General features: G+C 32.2%; 1 protein-coding gene across 2 annotated transcripts in view; it reads right to left on the bottom strand.

The window, feature by feature from the left end:
- Positions 1 to 17030: 17030 nt before the first annotated feature.
- Positions 17031 to 22508, bottom strand: part of LOC118192014 (hemocytin-like) — a 342722-nt gene continuing 337244 nt past the window's right edge. For both annotated transcript variants that reach the window (XM_085819309.1, XM_085819312.1), the window contains exons 74-76: positions 20531 to 20585; positions 20273 to 20425; positions 17031 to 17337 (exon numbers count right to left, since the gene is read on the bottom strand). In XM_085819309.1, coding sequence (XP_085675435.1) covers positions 17147 to 17337; positions 20273 to 20425; positions 20531 to 20585 — 399 coding nt within the window. In that variant the 3' untranslated portion in view covers positions 17031 to 17146. The remainder of the gene's footprint in view (positions 17338 to 20272; positions 20426 to 20530; positions 20586 to 22508) is intronic.

The raw sequence follows: 22508 nt of genomic DNA, 5'->3' as shown, positions 1-22508 counted from the left end.
TAGGGGCCCTGCAATGTCGACAGTAGTGGTGGAACCGCATAATATATTTTGCATTGCTGTGTACTATACAGTCAAAAGTCGTTAATCCGGACTCGTCGCATTATCGATTTTTCCGGATTATAGATCATCAGTTTAAATCTCGTAAAATGGCATGCAGAAATTCTAAAATTAAAAATATTAAACCGTAATTTATGAAATCAAGAACAATTACGATCTAAAGGGTATCAAAATTTACAAAAAAAAAAAAAAAAAAAAAAAAAAAAAAAAAAAGCTTAATATTTATTTGTTTACTTTATTAACCATTTCCTTCAATGTAAGTTGTTTAAGTTGCTTTGTTTTATATGATAATACTTTCTCTTTAATTCTATAAACAGACATAATTTCTTGTTCAGTTACAAAGTTCTGCTGTTCAAGTCCCGTTAATTGCTGTGCCGAGAATACCGACTAACATGGCAATCGAAATTTTTTCGTTTTCACTAACCCCTCTGTCACATTCTTCATGTCTTTATCCATTTTTTGCAGCAATTCCAGTTTTTGTTTGATGGACATTGAAACATATTTTCGTTTTGTACGATCCTTTGGGAGCTCCAGAATCGGAAATTCTATTTGACATAATCGAAAGTTCAGGTTTATTTTTATAATATTGCTCTTACAGTCTGCAAAAAATAATAAGCCGGATCCAATTCGAAGATTAAGGAACAACGCAATCATCAACATTAACTGAAATAGATAATTAGATAATTTTAGCTTGTACCGTCTGTTATACATAAAACGCGCACGCGAAAACGTATTCTGCGCTTGCGCACAAGCATATGCGCAGTCGTAAAAGGTCTTACGCGCACGCGTAAACGCATAGGCACATGTTTCAACGCGGCGCATGCGCAGAAAGTTTTTAGCTGTGAGGTTCGGATCAAGGGTGTCCGAATCAACGACTTTTGAATTGCATGCCCTATTGACATTTACACATGGTGCAAATTTCAAGCCTATTGAAGGCTTTCATCATAATATTAAACCTTGAATGGTCACAGGGTCTATTTAGGGGCCCTGCAATGTCGACAGTAGTGGTGGAACCGCATAATATATTTTGCATTGCTGTGTACTAAACAGTCAAAAGTCGTTAATCCGGACTCGTCGCATTATCGATTTTTCCGGATTATAGATCATCAGTTTAAATCTCGTAAAATGGCATGCAGAAATTCTAAAATTAAAAATATTAAACCGTAATTTATGAAATCAAGAACAATTACGATCTAAAGGGTATCAAAATTTACAAAAAAAAAAAAAAAAGCTTAATATTTATTTGTTTACTTTATTAAACATTTCTTTCAATGTAAGTTGCTTCGTTTTATGTGATAATTGTTTCTCTTTAATTCTATGAACAGACATAATTTCTTGTTCAGTTACAAAGTTCCGCTGCTCAAGTCCCGTTAATTGCTGTGCCGAGAATACCGACTAACTCGTCAATCGAAATTTTTTCGTTTTCACTAACCTCTCTGTCACATTCTTCATGTCTTTATCCATTTTTTGCAGCAATTCCAGTTTTTGTTTGATGGACATTGAAACATACTTTCGTTTTGTACGATCCTTTGGGAGCTCCAGAATCGGAAATTCTATTTGACATAATCGAAAGTTCAGGTTTATTTTTATAATATTGCTCTTACAGTCTGCAAAAAATAATAAGCCGGATCCAATTCGAAGATTAAGGAACAACGCAATCATCAACATTAACTGAAATAGATAATTAGATAATTTTAGCTTGTACCGTCTGTTATACATAAAACGCGCACGCGAAAACGTATTCTGCGCTTGCCCACAAGCATATGCGCAGTCGTAAAAGGTCTTACGCGCACGCGTAAACGCATAGGCACATGTTTCAACGCGGCGCATGCGCAGAAAGTTTTTAGCTTTGAGGTTCGGATCATGGGTGTCCGAATCAACGACTTTTGAATTGCATGCCCTATTGAAGGCTTTCATCATAATATTAAACCTTGAATGGTCACAGGGTCTATTTAGGGGCCCTGCAATGTCGACAGTAGTGGTGGAACCGCATAATATATTTTGCATTGCTGTGTACTATACAGTCAAAAGTCGTTAATCCGGACTCGTCGCATTATCGATTTTTCCGGATTATAGATCATCAGTTTAAATCTCGTAAAATGGCATGCAGAAATTCTAAAATTAAAAATATTAAACCGTAATTTATGAAATCAAGAACAATTACGATCTAAAGGGTATCAAAATTTACAAAAAAAAAAAAAAAAAAAAAGCTTAATATTTATTTGTTTACTTTATTAACCATTTCCTTCAATGTAAGTTGTTTAAGTTGCTTTGTTTTATATGATAATACTTTCTCTTTAATTCTATAAACAGACATAATTTCTTGTTCAGTTACAAAGTTCTGCTGTTCAAGTCCCGTTAATTGCTGTGCCGAGAATACCGACTAACATGGCAATCGAAATTTTTTCGTTTTCACTAACCCCTCTGTCACATTCTTCATGTCTTTATCCATTTTTTGCAGCAATTCCAGTTTTTGTTTGATGGACATTGAAACATACTTTCGTTTTGTACGATCCTTTGGGAGCTCCAGAATCGGAAATTCTATTTGACATAATCGAAAGTTCAGGTTTATTTTTATAATATTGCTCTTACAGTCTGCAAAAAATAATAAGCCGGATCCAATTCGAAGATTAAGGAACAACGCAATCATCAACATTAACTGAAATAGATAATTAGATAATTTTAGCTTGTACCGTCTGTTATACATAAAACGCGCACGGGAAAACGTATTCTGCGCTTGCGCACAAGCATATGCGCAGTCGTAAAAGGTCTTACGCGCACGCGTAAACGCATAGGCACATGTTTCAACGCGGCGCATGCACAGAAAGTTTTTAGCTTTGAGGTTCGGATCATGGGTGTCCGAATCAACGACTTTTGAATTGCATGCCCTATTGACATTTACACATGGTGCAAATTTCAAGCCTATTGAAGGCTTTCTTCATAATATTAAACCTTGAATGGTCACAGGGTCTATATAGAGGCCCTGCAATGCCCACAGTAGCGGTGGCATCACATAATATTTTGCATTGCTGTGTACTATACTAATCATTAGTTACCCTGCAGTTTCTTGTGAGAAATAAAAGGTAAATACTACTGTTAGATGTATTTGATAAGTGACTAGATAACAAGCATAAGTAAATATTTTCAGAAATAGGCTGAATTTTTCGCTGAAACAGTACTTCCTTAATTTAAATTTTCGAAATCCTACTTTTCAGTCACCATTGCTATGAAAACTTGGATGCTGGCAGTTGCCTATAGGTTAGATGTGCAATGACAATTTTTGGTCGTCTTCTGGTATGGAATATGTTAATGCTTAATTCTCTCTCTCTCTCTCTCTCTCTCTTTTTTTTTTTTTTTTTTTGGAAGAATGTTATATAGGTTTAGTTAAATTTTCATGTCCTCCAAATATGCTGAAAGCAGAATCCCGAATGTTTGATGTTACACTTCTGAACAAAAATTCCGTTGTCGAATTGTGCCCTTAAGCTTCCTTTTCTATTTACTTGCTTTTTTCTTGACAATATTCATATTTCATTGCTTAATTTTTTAAAATACCACTATTAGGCAGGATGGAATGATATCCTTTGGCTAATAATATGCTTTCTTAGCATATTCAGCGTTTTCAGGTTAAACTGACTGCAAACATATAAGTTAGAAGTAGTTTTCTTAAACAAATTGTACAATGGTGTATCTAGAGTCAGAAGTTTTTGCATTTAATATATTTTTGCAATCTATGAAATGGATTCTGGATGAGCCCAATCCTATAACATTTATGTGAGCATATAAATACATTTATTGATCGTAAATTTCCGGTCAATGTAGTTTCCATCTGCATAGTTTAATATGCATAGTGTTGAATGTAGACTGCATGTACATATTTCTTAAAATGTACAAAAAGTTTTCTTGATAAAATGATGGAAGGAAATAAATTGCTTTTAAAGGTAAATGCAAGATGACAGTGCAACTATGGGGTACAACAGTACAGAAAATGAAGTGAGCACCTACAATGATAAAACTTTTCTGGTAAAAGGTCTTCAGTTTTTAAAGAAGAAAGAAAGAACAGAAGATAGTGTTGTTGAGCTTCTAAATACAGCTGTGGTTATTGACAGAAAACATTTGTTAAATGAAAATCTGAACATGCAAGAAACAGATTAAGTAACAGCTGTAACTTTGTATTCAGTTGTATGTGAAAAAGTAATGGTTCAGTTAATTTCCAACTCCAAGAAGCAGAAAAAGTCTGAACAAATTTAATTATTCTTAATGCATAATGAACTGGAGATCCGTGAGTTTGAATAAAGATTGTAACATAATAATTTAAGAGTTAATGTACAGTAAGGTGAGAAATTGTACATAGTTTCATTGTTCTATGTCATTTTTACATAATTTCTCATCTCAAAAGTTTGTTTCGAGGAATAGGGTAACCCTCTCATTACTATCATATTCAACAGTAACTTTAGACACATGACAAGTGTAGGTTATCATTCCATTGTATGCTATGAAAACCCAATAATGGGCGATGCTTGTCATGCGACTAAAGTTACTACTGAATACCATAATAGGGGTTAAAATATTCCTCAAAACGAAACTTTCAAGAAAAAGTTTTCAATAAAAATTAAATGGGTATTTCATGCAAAATTTTTCATTATTAAATCGTACCAGAAACACTTGAGGTAAGTTAAGAAATCCAGTCACCCTAGCTTTCGAGGACAAACAGAACTAATGGGCCTTGAAGTAAACGAGGCATGTTATCTGCACTTATAAAGTATTAGATCCTTTTGGTTTTCCTCCCTCGTCATGCTTTGTCCAAAATAATGGAAGAAAAGAGTCACCTAGGATGAGGAGTTGACTGGTGAACTTGTGAAGATTTAGTACAGTGGCTTCAAGAATTAAAGTCTCTAAGTGACATTGAAATATCTAGGTTTATTCAAGTTACTTCAGAAAATTTAAATAATTGTGTTCCTTATACTTTTATTGATGGCAGCAAAGATGCTTAAGCAGTGGTTACATTTCTAAGGATTGAAAAGGAAGATCAAGTTGAACTATTTCTTCTTGCTATGAAATCTCGAGTTGCTCCTTTAAAAGGAGCAACTACCCCAAGAATGGAACTTTTTGCAGTCATAATTGGAGTCAGATTGATGGATTCGGAACCAAAGCCCTGGGATGGAAGAGAGTTAACAAATATTGTTAAATGGTGAATCCACAATGGTGCTCGAATGGATAAAAAGAGACAAAAGCTGGTCTGTTTGCATGCGAAATTGTGTTAAGGAGATCAGAAAATTTAGTAACCCTTCAGAGTGGAAGCACGTTCCTGGAGGAAAGAATCCTGCTGATCTACCATCTAGACGTTGCAAAGTGAAATACTTGATCACATCCAAGATGGTTGGATGGACCACAATGATTAAAAGATCCTATAGATTAAGTACGTGGATTCTTGTAAACACTGTGGTTGGAATGAAGAGACTGAAAGAGAGAGGTTGAAAATGACTAGAAAAATTACAATTAATGAAACCATTTGTGATAATAATTGGTGCTAGAGGCATTTTTCTAATTATGAGAAAATCGTTCGTATGGCTGCCTGGATTATTTGTTTTAAGCATAAATGGATAAATACTGAGAATAGAATTGAATGCAGTAAAATCTCACGAAATGGGATTGAAAATATTGCTCTTGATTAAAAAAGAATCCCTTGATTTGGAACATGATAGACTGACCACACTTCAAATATTTAAAGATGATCATGACATCTATTGTGAAAAAAACAAAGATTACTTATAAAAATAACAGTGAAGATTGTCTGAAACATGTTGTCCTTTCTTCAAAACAAGAAGTTGTAAAACTTATTTTCTCTGTTCGTGTGAAGAATTGCCATGCAGGTAGTCAGATACTTTTGAATTTACTTTGAGAAAAATATTGGATTTTTAGAGATAAAAAAAAAAAAAAAAAAAAAAAAAAAAAAAAACTGAAAAATACTGTGGCTGATTGCATGATCTATAAAAGATATAATTCAAGGAACATGGGAAGTGATAAGTGCGTCACTTCACTTGAAAATCGAGTGAAAAGTGCTGTGGTATTCTAAATTACAGGGGGGTTGACATAGCTGGTCCTCTGTCTCTAAAAAAAAAATACAAAGGTGTGGGTACTAATATTCACTTGTGCAGTGTACAGAACATATATTTTGAGCTATTTACTGCCGCTTCAACAGACGGCTTTTTAACGACGAGGATATATATTTGATTTATATATAGCTGTATTTTGACACGAAGTTGAACTTTTTCTGAAATAACATAACAATTTCTTTACATATTTTGATTCTACAACTCAAATTATGACCAAATATGAAATTTTGTAAAATTTGGCGCGAAATTTATGAAGAAATTCACAACTTTATGTTTGCTTTTTTTTTAGTTTGCGCCAAGAATAGTTCACTTGGCAAACTTCTTAATATATATGGCAACCTATTTTCCTTTCCCATGAGAGCGAAAAAAATCACAACGTTCTTTTTTTCAAATAATGTTCTTTATATTATATTTTATGTTATTATTTTTAATATTTTTTTTTTTCTTTTTTGAATTTCATTTTAATTGTTTAAGTTGCATGGTTTCTTTCAAATAACTTTTAAAAAATTCTATTTACCCATTCGAACTGGGACGTTGAAATATAAGGTGCATCGTTTATTTATTAATTTTTTTTATTTATTTATTTATTATTATTTTTTTTTTTTACAAATAGTTTTCTTTATAATTTTTTTTTTGTCACAGTTATTATTTTAGGTAATTTTTAAATTTTTAGACGTCTGTTTTAATTGTTTGTGTTGCATTGTCTCTTCAAATTTTCTATTTATTCATTCGAACTGAGCATTTTAAATACATTTATTAATATAAATTTTCCAGGATTTTATTTATTTGAATTGCATTTCTTTCGGAAGAATACTTTGTGTCCCATGCATCTGAAAACTGAATATATTAAAAGAGAAAATACAGCAAAGGAGAGTTAACAAGCCTTTCAGTGTTTCGTTCAGAAAACATATATAAATGAGAAAGATGTATAACCGACATTTTAATTAGGAATGACTTTCATATATTGCTTTAAAGCTTCACACAAATTTATCATCCTATGTTTAGTTTAAAATGTTATTCATATTTCAGTCAAATTTTTTTATTTTTGAAATCGCAAGAATCAAATATCATAAGATTAAAAAGTTTAAAAAAAAAAAAATACTAAATTTTATGCAAAAATTTACTTTTTTCTTCTTAATGGCTTGTTCTTTTTCTTCAGGCATTCTGCAAGTATATTAAAAAGTATCCAACTTTTTTAAACATCTTGGTATTTCTGACATTCATTTAAAATAAAGTTATCGCCTTCCATTTTATAAAGACCCACAAATGGCCGAGCGGTGAAGTCGCTGAACACTGGTAGGTTAGCTCTGGGGTACAAATCTCGGCGGACGGGCTGGTTGCATGGATGTTTTCATGCTTTTTCGCATTGTAGCGTGTATGCCAGCTGGTTTTCTTTAGAAAGTTCTTCACGAAGGCATCCCTCCTTTTAGGCAGATAGTCTTGCTTTGCCGTAACTTAATAATCCATTTCAGTATTTCATCAGACCCTGTATCAGTCTTTAGAGGCTAAGCATTTTGAAGGGATGAGATGAAAGACAGGTTTCATCAAGAGGGAAAACGTCTTTAGGTAACATCCACATACATCACTGGATAATTCCTGAGTGTTCAAATAATTCGACTAAGAAATCATGGGATTCTCCGTTTATGATTATATGATGTTCTATATTGTAATTTAAATTAATACAAACATATAGTCGAAAACCAGTCGCTCTTCACTTTAATCTGCAATGATATCGTTTCTGTCTTTTCCGTTAGCATAAGCTCAATTGATAGTATTTGGTACACTTCCAAGTGTTTTCTCTTTGAACACCCAAATTCCTTGAAGTATTCTGAAAGTATATTCAAAAGCATCCAACTTTTCGAAACCCCTTGGTATTTCTGACAGCCAAAATCTCCCTTCAAATTTTTTTTTTCTTTTCTCCCTACATTTCTTCCTTCTACATTTACTTCCAGTGCTCACCACAAGGAAATTAAGATTTTTCAATTGTTATACTTCCATAAATTTTGCATCCTTGTCAATTTTTTAAAATATCAATTACAACTGTGTTTCAGTTGAAGACAGCTGTTCATTCTCTAGGCATTTTAACTATAAAGTTTAAAGCAAAGTCCAAAGGATAAATATTTTAATTAAAAGATTTTTTGCTAAATGACAAAGAAGTAAAACAGTCCAGCAGTGTTTATTCTGTACCACCGAGTGACCCGATTCTTATATCGGCTGAAACAATCTAAATCGTATTCAAGATCATGTTTTTTTTTTATAAAATCTATAACGTGCGAGAAAAATTAGCCTCTTAAAATATTCTTTCTAAGAGAATTAATATAAAAATTTATATTTATATATATTTTTAGAGCTGGGACTTGAACCAAACTCAAATTTTTAAAGTTTAATTTACATGGTGGTTATAATTAAAGTTCCACTTTGAAAATAATAAACTACTAGTCATAAAAGGAAAACTACCGGACCAAATGTTATCAAACTTTGTAATCGTGTAAAGGAAGTTATGGTAATTTATTTTCCGCGGGGGGGGAGGAGTTCAAAAACTCACCACCAGGGGGAAATGGCACTGTATACAATATTGTTAAATGAAAAAAAAAGACAGGAAGACATCGGTTTAAAATGTGTGTAATTGCTTCTGAAACGTGTTACAAAGCATGTCCAATGTAGTGTCCAGCATTTTCCGAAAGCAAGTTAAATCCTGTTACTGCATTCTCAACGGCAGCTCTTAGCATATCAGAAGGAATGTTACGGACATGCGTGTGTATCACATTTTTCATTTCTGCGAAATTGTTTAGATTGTCACCATAAACGGTGCTTTTGAGATAACCCCATAGCCAAAAGTCACAGGGGTTCAGGTCTGGTGGCCTAGAAGTGGGGAAGTGTCGGCCTATAAGACGTTCATTTGTGAAATGTTGGCTAAGTAACTGAGCGACACATGTGAGGTGGGGGCCCAGCAATGCATAAAACCACGTTACTCCAGTTCATGTATCATGAAACATTTTAACATTGACTCTAAGCAAAGTGCAGTCACAGTGGTCCAGCTGCTCTTCAAAGACTGTCGACTGCTGTTCAAAGAAAAATGGTTCAGTTATGAAATTAGCTGTCATTCCACACCAAGCGGTGTTGGTGTGGAATGACTGCTATGCAATGGAATGCAGTAGGAGAATGCAATGGAACTAGGTAGATAACATGAGAGATTTCTTTGACCCAAATCGATTAAAAGCGTTTTGAATCAGTATCTTCATGTTTTGGGGGCCGAATTCAGGCTTCAAAAATTACAAATTAGCGATCTGTAAGAAAACGATTTCCAGATTGTACGCACTTGTGCGAGTGATTTGCGATCTCACATTCTCTAATCGCCAATTCGTGGTTTTCACGGACGAATTTCTCCCTTACACGGATGGCGCACCCGACCTTTATCGAATTTAGCGCCTTTAAATGGTAATTTGCTCACTTCAAAGTTTCTTAAGGGTATATAACATATTAAACCCGTGTAACAAAAGGTTAAGTTAGATTCCGACCCATATTTCGTTTAACAATATTGCATACAGCGCCATTTCTCCCTGGTGGTGAGGTTTCGAACTTTCTTTTTTTTTCGCGGAAAATAAATTCCCATGACCTCCTTTACATGGTTACAAAGTTTGATAACATTTGATCCAGTAGTTTTCCTTTTATGACCGTTTCAAAGTGAAACTTTAATTATAACCACCCTGTATATTATTAAATTGTAATTTGAAACTATGCGTTATATGTATACCATGCGTAAGATTTTCGCTTTTATGGGAAAAAAAAAAAAAGAATCGAAGCAAATATACTTAGGATAATGGACCAAAACTGAAAAAATTTCCCCTCCCTCCGAAAATAAAATTTTGAAAATTCGACCTTGAAATTGTTGGATTATCGAAATATCCAATTTGACTTATCTTCTAAGTCCTAGTTCCGACAACAATTTCGTCAAAAATTCCGAATTACTGAAGCTGAATTAAAAGGTTTAGTATATATTCACTGTATGTTAATAAAGTAATCAGCGTGTTATAAAAATAGATTATAGAATTTACGTTGATGCAACTTTCTGTCTGAATGCACAACATGTTATGGACGAGAAGGCGTAGAGATGTGTTTTTGACACGCCTCTAAAAGTAGATGTCATACTCCTTTTGTCTCTTCCATGTCAAAAAATTTTACTCTGAGAGGCAACTTTAGTTGGGAAAGAAAAAAAAAATCACAAGAAGACAAATTTGAAGAACATACAGGACGATTGAGTACAAATATTTATTTTCGGAACAGAAGCGGTTCTCCGATTGGTTTTCAAAATGTGTTTACTTCATCATAATTATTGAATAATGAAAAGATGCATTGTCATGCAATACAAAACATTTGGAATACGTTTTCTGACTGAATAACGTAAGATTAAAAGTCATCTGCTTAATCCTTTGCGGCACAGTGTGTCCGGTTTGGACACACCTAAAAATTTCCTTCTGTGCGCACAGAAAAATTGAATGAAAAAGGATTTATAGGTTACTCTGAATCTCCTTTATTTATAGTAGATGGCAGCTCAACACAAACCAATTCATATACTTTAGCCATGTTTAATTTTTTAAGGCTCTCATTTTTCAAAGAAATCTTCCAGACCTTTTTAGGGTAGAAAAGGAATTGTTTGAAAAGAAATTTCTATGTTATTTTTTTGGCTGTATGCCAATCTCCTTATTCTATATTAGTTTTAAATTTTTACCTTGAAATCTTGCTTAAAATCAAACGGCGAACCCTAGGTGTGCCTAGACCGGGCTCACCGATAATCTAGGACAACTGATAGTCTGTATTCTTTGTTTCTCGGCATCTCATCAGTCAGTTCATTGACAACAATGCTCGTTTCAGCACTCTTTTCGAAGCTCTATTCTATTGCTTCTTCGCGTAATGGCAGACCGCACATTGAGTTGAACAGTGTTAAGCGAATTTCGCTTACTGCGCATGCTTGATGGTGTACCTTTGGCGCGGGGAGAAATATTGGCGACTAAGCAACCCTACGTTAGCTTATTCGTGATCTCGATGGCTGTCGAGTGTGTTCGAGTGATGTTTAAAATTGCAATGTTGTGTAACTTTGCTTATTTGTTATTTTAACGTCCATACCGATTGCACTTGCTTATTTTTCTAATATATCTTTCATTTTAATTTGTCAATAACAGTGCATTTAATATTTGTTAACACATGTTCGTAATAATTCGTTATTTAAATGTAATTTGTTTACATAAGGTACACCATCAAGCATGCGCAGTAAGCGAAATTCGCTTAACACTGTTCAACTCAATGTGCGGTCTGCCATTACGCGAAGAAGCAATAGAATAGAGCTTCGAATTCAGTAATTGTAAACTGAAGTATCTCGCTTAGTTTATTAGCGTAGATTCGCGCTTTTATTTTCTCATTTCAAAGAATTTAATAACTAGCATTAAGGAATTGTAAAATTTCTTCAGTGTTATTTGCAAGCACTTGTTATATTCCTCAGTGTTTCCTTATGTATGCACGAATGGAATGTATGGTAAATCCTGAATTGTTTTTATTGCTTAAAAGTATAATGAATAAATTTTCGACTAATATATCCTAAATTTCTGTCTTTCTGAACGAAAATTTGTACCAATCCAAAGGAATCCAAAGGAATGCGCAGAATTTCATAAGTATTATATTTTACATTTTGAATGTAAACACTGCTTCACATTACTTCACAATAATTTCAGCTTTCTAGTTGTTTGAGCAGTACAGCAAAAAATAGTATTTTAACACATTAATTTATATTTACATTATACTCTACGAAGATTTAAACGCCAGATTTGTTTACAATTAGATGGCGATACATCTACCATATACCGTATTTATCTTATTTTCAAATCGCGCCAACATAGTAATTACGCCAAATTGTTTTCTGGGCATGCGCAGTATGCGACATTCTTTTAACACTGTTCAACTCAATGTGCGGTCTGCCATTACGCGCCCCCTTCGGGCACACCCACAGAAATAAAGGATAAGTGCTATCTTCACAAAATTTTATTTGTGTACTCCTCTAGGCCTAATTAAATTGTCTACCATTTTTTTTTGAGTCAAAAATCATATTTTAAAAGATAGCGTGCCGGAAAGAGTTAATTCTCAGCCACTTACAAGTCAACTACTGTGGCAATTGCAGAATCATTTTGATACCTAAGCTTGTAAGACAAACCTAATATCACTGGATTTAAACACTTCTTTAATCTTCCGAGAACATTCCTTCTTTAGCGCATATTCCAAGAATATTAATTCCTGAATCTTCAAATAATTCGACTGAGAAATCATGGGATGTTCCGTTTATGATACGATATGATGCTCTATGACGTAATTTAAATTTAGACAACCATATAGTCGAAATCCAGTCGCTCTTCAATTTAAACTGCAGCCATATGGTTTTTGTCTTTATCCGTTAGTACTAACTTAATTGCTGCTATTTTCTGGTGTGCACATCCAAGTGTTTTCTTTTTGAAAACCCAACTTCCTTGAAGTAGATTCCTTTTAAATTTATGCTTTCCCCTCTAATTTTCTTCTTAACTTCTACATTTGTTTTCAGTGCTAACACAAGAAAATTAAGATTTTTCGATTGTTACACTTCCATAAATTTTGCATTCTTGTCAAATTTTTTAAAATATTCGTCGCATCAAATGCGTTTCAACTGAAGATAACTTTCCATTTTCTAGACATTTTAACTATAAATAAAGTTTTAAAGCAAATTCCAAAGGATAAATATTTGAATTAAAAGATTTTTTTAATGAAAAGAAATAAACCACACCAGCAGCGCTTATGCTGTACCACGGAAGTGTCTCGATTTTTATATCGGGTGCAAACAATCTAAATAGTATTATTTAGAGTTTTTAAGCCTAATAATTTCTATATTAAAGGACAATCTACAACACGAGAGAAAATTACTACTTAAAATATTTTTTAAGAGGATTTATGTAAATATATATATATATATGTAAGATAAAAGATAAAAATATATGAATCAAAATTATAGATTAAACTATAAACATTAATTCTTCCTCTCGATTCTAAAATCGTAATAACTTCTTTGCATTGCGTCATTTCTAGATCACTCTATGATCGGCTCAGCTCTGATGACGTAATCATTGAGAACTGAAACTGTCGTTGTAAACCAAAACTTTTCGCGTGCTTCCATCTTTCATAACTACGCACTTCAGCTTTTGCTCTGTGCTGTGCTAAGATGTAATTTCGCTGGCTTGCTTTCTATCTCAACAATATCAAAAATGTAAATCTTCTGTGAAAAGGCACGACTAGAGTGCCAAGTGATTGTGGCCACAAATATCAATTGGAAAAAAAAAATGGAATTAAAACTGCCTCGACTGCCAAGTTCTTTAGATATTACCAAGTTAGCATTACTAACATACTACACAATCAAATTCTTCTTCAGTATGGGTCTAATCACGCATCTACAGTGTTCCGTTATTTCCTTGTGCTTTTAATATTACATATATATATTTAAAGCTGGGACCCAAGCTTTCAACGTCCTGTTTGCTTAAAAACATTGTGAAAACAAACATCAAACGAACTTTCTCAGTTTTAGACAATTCAATTTAAATGCAAAGTAAAGTAGCAGACGATAACAGGGAAAAATTTACTCTTACAAATATTTAAAAAAAAAAAAAAAAAAAAAAAAAAAAAGGAAGAGAGAAAGAAATTTTAAAAAAGTTAAAAATTTGAATAATATCATCTATAATTAAAAAAAATAGCTTTTCATATAGTATTAATAAATATTTATTACGCATCACTGAGGGGGAAAAATTTCATATATAATTAATTCTCCGTAAAACTTTATTTGAAATTTAAGGTTAAAAATAGCTGTGGCTATTCACTTTAACAGAAATCCATAAACCACATTTGGCGTTATTAACGCTAAAAAAAAAAAAAAAAAAAAAAAAAAAAAAAAAAGATGCCAAATTTCAATACGCGAAAATATTAAATTCGTGTAAATCTTTTCTTTTCTTTTCTTTTCTTTTTTTCTTTTTCTTTTTTTTTTTTTTTGAGAATTTTGAATAAAAACTCTTAATTTTTTGCAGGTATGCTTAGAACTACACCTACTTTAAGATGATGGTAAACATTTTATAGGTTATAATTCAAAAATTTTTTTTGAAAAATTTATAAAAATTATTTTAAAATGGAAATTTAAAAAATAAAACAAAAATGGGTAAATTTTATTTGGAATGAACCTAAATTTCGAAATGTGAAAGTAAAAATCAAAAATGTTTAATAAAAAAAAGAGATATTAATAAATATTTGCCAAATTCAATTAACACTGAGGAACTAAAATTTTGAGAGCTAATTTTTTTAAAAATTACTTGTACGATTTTTACAAAACTTGGCAGTCTGGCATAATTTGAGTCGTAGAATTGAAATATCTAAAAAAATTGATATGTTATTTCAGAAAAAGTCCGATTTTGTGTCAAAATACCTATGTTACAATAGTGCTGTATATAAATATAATATATATCCTAAGTCGCGCTTTCGAGACATTAAAAACGAAATTTGAATTTTTTCAATCTGCGCAGTAGAACGGGAGATATAGGAACTGTCCCCCCTTTTTTTAGCTACTATTCTAGTAGACTGTTAGAGTGTAATCATCTCAAAGCCTCTAACTTATATCTCTGAAGTAGATGCTATCAAGCCCATTTCTTCATCGACGTTTCTTCTGATAATAAAGAGAGGATCAGTTGGCCTTTAAGCCGTATTACTGAGATTGTTCCAGGTAAAGATGGCAAAGCACGGCTTTTAAAGGTGCATATTTTACACCAAGAAATTTTTCGTCCTCTTTAGAGAATCCTCTTGAGATCTTGAATCTCCTCCTTTCGTCCTCTTGAGATAGCATATTCTATTGACTAAGCCCGTGGAACCTAATAATTTGACTAGTTCTCAGATATGACTGTCAAAAAGGATGATAGAGCACCTGACGGCAAGCCGGAATTTAGTAGGACTGGTAGAAAAATTGATTCCAGAAAAGATGAACATATAATTTAGATATGTAGTTTAGTAAAATATGTTTTTAATTGCTATTTTTTCTTATACTTTCAGTATTGCATGATTGATTTCATTGGTGAATTGTATATACATACATTTTTTTAAAACTATTGATAACTTAAAATGACTCCAAGTGGTAATTTTATGTTTTGATTACAGTTTATAATCTGAAGATGGGAGTATATTAAGAATATATTATTATGTTAATGTTTATTTTTTGTACTTTTTATTCCCTCTTAATATTTTATCTAAATTCACTTAATATTTTATCAGCATGGTTTAGTAATTTGTGCATGGTAATAGTGAGGTTCAAATTGAAGAACAGTGTAAGAGTGATATTGTTTTTTTCATAACAAGAAAGTTCTTTTTTTTTTTTTTTTTAATGAAGCTTGATTTATTTTGTAAAAAATCACCGCAGAATAGTTTTTTTTTTTTTTTTTTTTTTTCGTAAGTGATTGTTGTAAATTCTATAATGCAAGTCTTTAATGAAGGACTATTTCCTTCTGAAGTCTGGTTGATATTTACAGTGTCTCACAAAAGTGATGGGACACTTGTGCTCTACAAAAGGAAACTGCAATAAAATAAATTAAAAAAAAAAAAAAAAAAACATGTAAAATTTTTTGTGGGTGTGTTTCATACTTAAATTTAGTAACAATTATTAAACATACATTTAATAAAGTATTAATATTAAAATATGATACTTCATTCCAGTAATCAGATTTCTTATTTTTATGTTGGATTTTGCGAAAGCCGGTCTGAGTTTTCTATTCTTTTCACTTACGAAGAATTTTTTCCTGGCTGCTCTACTGTGATATCCAGTACATCGAATTACTCTTCTAATAGTCTCAGAATTAACAATTACTCCATATAATGCTTGTAAATCAGCAGAAACTTTAGGAGCACTCATTCTTGGATTTTTTTTTTTTTTTTTTTAAATATTTCGAACGGTAATTCGCTTTATTCCATTGGATAGCTTTTGATGGTCGGACAGGTCTTCTTTCATCCTGAATCATATGATTCTTTTTATATCGTTTAATGATATTGAAAACTGTTGAATGACTGAAGTTAATTGTTTCAGCAGTTTCTCTAATAGATTTTCCACGTTCAATATGCAAATTAATAACTAATTTTCGAATTTCAGGCAAAGTTTCTTTTCGTTTAGCATTCATGGCTGCACAGAGCTAAAAAACACAAAAATTCCAAACCAAACTGGAGAGAAATACTGCAGATGATTTTATAAATTATTGCCCATTGCTTTTGAGTAAAAATAAATACCCCAAAAGATATTTTTATTGCTTACTTCAGACGATTTTTTTTGCATAGTACGTAGTGTCCCATCACTTATGTGAGCCATTTTATGCTCCGTTCTAAACAATTGTATTTTTATTAAATTAATATTTTAATATTTTGAGAAAATGTATGTTATGTAATAATTGTTACTAAATTTAAGTATGAAACACACCCACAAAAAATTTTACATGTTTTTTTAATTAATTTTATTACAGTTTCCTTTTGTAAAGCACAAGTGTCCCATCACTTTTGTGAAACGCTGTATGTATACTGAAAACTGCAAAAGTCGGTGACTTTTTTTCTTGCAAGCTTTAAGAACTGGGCTATTAAGAACTATTTAAGAACTGGGAACGTTTAAACTTATGATTTATTTCGCGTGGGATTAAATTTGAAAATTTACACGTTAAGAGTGCTAAGGGAGGCAATACAGTACAGGTAGCATCGGGTTTTGTAATGATTATACATTGAAGGAATTTTATATATGTGAAAAGAATAGATAATCTATTGGATATTACACATTTTTCATAGTCTTTTTTTCAAAAGAAACTTTTAATGAAAATAAGTATAAAAGACTTAACAAATGAGAGTTATCACATTTTGAATAAAATGAAAACTGCATTTTTATCTTTGCTTGATGAGCCATTTTAGTATGGCTCGATCTTGTTTAATGCTTCTAGATCTAGGTCCTTCCCAGAACAGGTGGAACACTGGCACGTGATTGGCTGCTGGTAAGTCTTTTGCACCTGAGAGCCATCTTCGCAGGTTAGAATAATAGTTCGGTCCTTTGTTTTCTGAGGCAAGCAGCAGTTGCATATACTTTGGAAATCACCAATTACTAAAAGAATAATGATAAAATAATAACACTATATTTAACAACAATATTTAACATTATACGGGTTGTTAAAAATGACAGCAAGGCAAAAGTATCTAAATCCTGACATATAAATATTCCAGTTGCTGGAATATTTATATCACTTATTCCAAATTTATTTACTTATTCCAAATTCTACCAAAAATATTTTATAAGAAAATTCGGCGTCTGTTAAGCGCGAAATTCATCCCAAAGGAATTGTTAAAATTATGGGACGTAGGTCACTTTCTCTGATGGAAACTAACTTTGATAAATATTGATTTTAGGAATCGCACAAAAGCTGAATTATGCTATATAAAATGTTTTGAATCTTATCATTTTTCTAAATGGGAATTTGAAACCCGTGCTTGTATACACGATTTATCTGATATAAAATGTTTATACCAGAAAACTTATTTGCATAACAATCTTTAGTGATATATGCAATAACGTCCGCATATTTTTAAAATAATATGTCGAGTACGTAATATAATCGCAATGCTTGTATACACGATTTATTTGATATAAAATGTTTATACCAGAAAACTTATTTGCATAACAATCTTTAGTGATATATGCAATAACGTCCGCATATTTTTAAAATAATATGTCGAGTACGTAATATAATCGCAATGAGGATTTTGTTTTCGGTTGATTCAGCTGTAAAAAACAATTCTAATTGAACACTTTTTTTCGTTCTGTTATACCAAATAAAAATCTAAGTTTCGTATATTTTTATTAAAAGATATGACATGAATGTTGAACCTTGTTTGATTAATTTCCTAAAACGTAACCATGGGTCTGTGAGCAACAGTTTAAGATGTATCTAGTCCTATCATTGTTTTTTCCAGATGTCTTCTGAATTATCTTTCGTTTGCTGAATCTTTCCTGCTTAGTGTTTAAAACAGGTTAGAAGTGACTTGATCTGGATATAAATTTATTGCAGATGACCGTGTTCTTTCAATAACTCAGTTTTGCGCTTTATTGAACATTCTCTGCTTAATGCTTGAAGCAGGTTTAGAATGAGCTCATATGGATAAGGAATTTAATGCAAATGAGTCAGAAATATACTTGCAAAATAGATATAAAATTTACAGATTTTGCAACTAAGAAAAGAAAGCTCTTTTCTTAAGCTAAGGAATGTTAAGAGATTTGTAAGACATTTATTCGCAGATATGAATCTTAAAAACATATTGTAACTTCATGGATTTTACCTGGAACTCGAAGGCCTCTTCTCCGTGTGCTCTTATCACCTGACCTATTTGAAGTCGGTTATCCGGAGAATTTTTATTTGAAATATGATTATATGATTCGATCTGGAGTGACTGATTTTATGGCAGTTTTAATTTGGTGAACTTCGCGCTTCCTGCTCCTTTTATTGAGACAAGAGATATCTCGAAATCCTTGGAACTGTGTCGGTAATGGAGAGGCTTTACTTCCAAGGTCTTTACTTTAGTTACACGACACTGTAAGCGCTTTGGATCCAGCGGAGACTCAAGTTTCGGAGTTTTCTCCGCAAAAGTTGCTGGGATTTAACGATGAAATGCTGTATGGCTAATATGTTAGTAACCTGACCAGGTGTGCTTTCTCACAATGTTATTTTCATGAAAAGAATGTAAAACAAAATGTAAGAGAATCTCACATACATTAACTTCATACGCTGAAGCTGTTGCGTAAAACAAACATTTAAGTGGTTTCAGCACAGTTAAAGCTCGGTTCACAAATTTAATTCGTACCTGAAGACAGACGACTGTTTATTTAAACTTCACAACAGTTCTTTATGCACAAATTTCATAAGCTCCAATCAAAGGAAATCATTAAATATAAAACAAAACACAATATTACATAAACACAATATTAAATAAACGAAAACTTAGTTTAATTTTGTTATACTTGTACAAATGCCAGTGAACGGTGTATGTGGAAAATGACGAGGAAGGTGTTATTGTTTGAATGCGAAATTTCTTTCTATAAAAATATCAGGTAATAGTCTTTAGGGGTATCTTCTTTTATCTTTTCTTTGTCTCTAAAAGCTACTCGAATCTGCTTCAGACTCATTGAACTTCTGTTTCACTGAACATTTTTATCTCATTGTCATTGAAAATGCTTATGTTGTAGCTTGCTACTGCTTTGTTGAAGTGATATCGTTAAGTGAAATTTTTGTATCTCACCTCATTACGCACAAATTATTCGGATTAGAAAATTATAATTTTTCTTTCTTCCTCTTCTCAAGACATTTCTTCCACAACCGCCTCTTGCAGTTCTTTCTTAACTTCCTAGCCTTGGTTTTACGTAAAGATGCAGTGTCATAGATAACAGAAAAGATACTAACTGCTCATAGTCAGCAACTCAATCTGGCCATTTCCTCCACACCGAATTCATGATCCTGTAAATCACTTGCTGTCAGGCGTTGTTACTGATAGTTAAACAAAGGCAAACACTAAAATGTTTTCCAGAAACCTGAGTGGTATATGTTACTTCAAAAAAAATTTGAAAATCACATGCTACTGACTTGAGTTTCGTAACTCGAGAAACCTTTCGTAAAGTGAGGCATTTGTGATCCGAGATTCCACTGTACCGCATTTTGAAGTAAAACTAAATAAATATGTTTTCAGTTTATTAAAATGTTAAGGAATATAAATAAAAAATTAATGTTGACATAATATCTTAAATAGTTGCCTGTGCATATGAGATGGGCGTGATTTTCAGAAAAGCATTTGAAGGAAGTATTAGGGCCAGTATAGCATTTGAACGAATCGAAACAACCGGCTGTAGCAGCAGGTCGAAAAGAACTATTGCTGTTAATAGTATTTTACCTGATTACAACATATCAATTTAAATTAAAAAGCTATTAATTTGAACTCAGTAGAACTTACGAAACTTTATATTTATTACTAGAATCGTAATGGAATGCACTTACGTTTCGAGTAACGTGATTCTGCAGTGCATGTTCCTGAGCACTTGGTGAGATCTGGCAGAGACTTTCCGTTCGTGCACAAACCCCTTTTATCATCAATGTATTTGAAGAATCCTCTGGTTTCATAGAGGGGCACTTGAACAGCAGAGCAAGTTTCTTAAAAAAAATTTAAAGGAAGGTTTTTATTTATTTAGATATTTTTTATTTCAATCGATAAAGAACGAAAGCAATGATAAAAGGAAATATAAAAGAAGATCGTACCTCTTGTCATCTTACAGTAAGTGCAACATCCTTTAAGATCTGTTACCACATTTTCCTGGAAGGTGAAAGAAAACGAAAATTATGCATATTTATACATAAAATAAATCTTTAAGAGCCATTGTTACATTTTGAGAAAATTTCGAAAAAAAGTGAAACCAGTTATGTCTTAACAATTTTTGTCTCTTTTCTCTTTACATCGTCATTCTTACAAATTACATTCTTACACTTCTCGATCGTCATTCTTACAAAGATCTTTTGACTTAAGTAGCCCAATTTAAGATTTATTCTGTTTATATATTTATCTATTTATATGTGTCACATATTCTGTGTTGATTAATATACTAAATATTTCCTCAAAAACTCATCTAGTGTGGTTATTATGGCTTGTCGCTTTTATAATTTTTCAAAATTATACTGTGTGATAAAATTCTTTTTGTTCAAGGACTGTACGACTAGGAAAGTTAAAGTGAGTATAAAGAAAAGGTCGCTTTTGCTAAAGAACGTGTCTAATTAAAAAACCACACTAAAAGCCATTCTGTTGTTTTCTGCATAAAATAATCAAGTAAAGGTCTCTTTACATTGTTAGTGTTCGTTTGAAATCTATGGTTTCAGGAAGAGGAAAATACCTTACAGGGAAACGGATATTTGCACTTAAATGCTGTTGATGAACTTAGATGCTGTTTAAAGCAGAAATTTCAAGATCTTGCTCTTTAAACAGCATTTAAGTTCTTCACGGCTTTGGCAGAATATAATGTTGTGAAGTAAAGATAACTCTTTTACGGATGTTATCAATATGCTTCATTTAAATTTCATATGGTAACCAAAAGTGTAAACCAGATACACATCTCTCCTCCAAAATCAATGGCCACGTGTTTTGTAGACTTTAAGTAGCAACCATGCCATTAATAATATTTACCACATTACAAATTTTCAAAATGAAAAATATATATATATGTCATAATAAGAGCAAAGGAAAATGTCGGAGCAGTGTCGATGCGTGCTTCCATCTTTCATAACGACGCACTTCACCTCTTGCTCTCTGCTGTACTAAGATGTAATTTCGCTGGCTTGCTTTCTATCCCAACAACATCAAAAATGCAAATCTTCTGTGGAAAGGCACGACTAGAGTGCCAAGTGATTGTGGCCACAAATATCAATTGGAAATAAAAATGGAATTAAAACTGCCTCGACTGCCAAGTTCTTTAAATACTACGCAATCAAAATTCTTCTTCAATATGGGTCTAATCAAGCATCTACAGTGTTCTGCTCCGTCCTTTTTCTTTGTGCTTTTAATATTACAATTAAGCCGGTAAGGATAGTTTCCTGCATCCTGAAACCTCAATGGAAAATTTAATTCAGCTCTTCAAATCATCGTTTTGTGATAAATCCAAGACAATGTGAAAGAAGTGAATCATCAAATTTGTTTTTTCAGTGTTTAAAAAATAACAGATCATTCTTCTGCTGTGGTGTTTTGCAAGTGCTTCAAAAAAAAAATAATAATAATAATAATCACGCGTAGTGGTTACAGATTGAAAGTAATCTCTCGATAAATTGAGAAGTTCGAATGCCTAGTGAAAAGGAATATTGAATTTGCTTCGCCGATCTCTACAATATTTAGAAAAAAAAAGTGCTTTAAATCATCAGTGAATTACCGTTTAGGAATTCAGCATTACAGCGGGTTCAAGGTCGATCTGAGTTAGTGTTTGCAAGTATGTGCGACAGAAAATTATTTGCACTTCTGCTTTTTCAACAGCTCAAAAATTATTACATTCGTGCGAACCTAGCTCAGGAACTAAATTATTTAATGTGCTGCGAATTCTATATGTTTCATTTCAACATTGGTTAAAATTTCTGCAATTTGTTTTGAGAAAATCTGAAATTCTTGTTCATTAATTTTTCTAATTTTTCATAATTATGTGTGAGCAAATTAAGTAATTAATTTTAAGCTATTTAAATTATTCATAGGGAAGGATATTAA

Source organism: Stegodyphus dumicola, chromosome 1 (assembly GCF_044657685.1).
Source record: "Stegodyphus dumicola isolate Sdum_Otavi_A_Nest chromosome 1, ASM4465768v1".
NCBI lineage: Eukaryota > Metazoa > Arthropoda > Arachnida > Araneae > Eresidae > Stegodyphus > Stegodyphus dumicola.
Note: the sequence above shows the minus strand (reverse complement) of the source record. Positions and strands in the feature narration are given on the sequence as shown.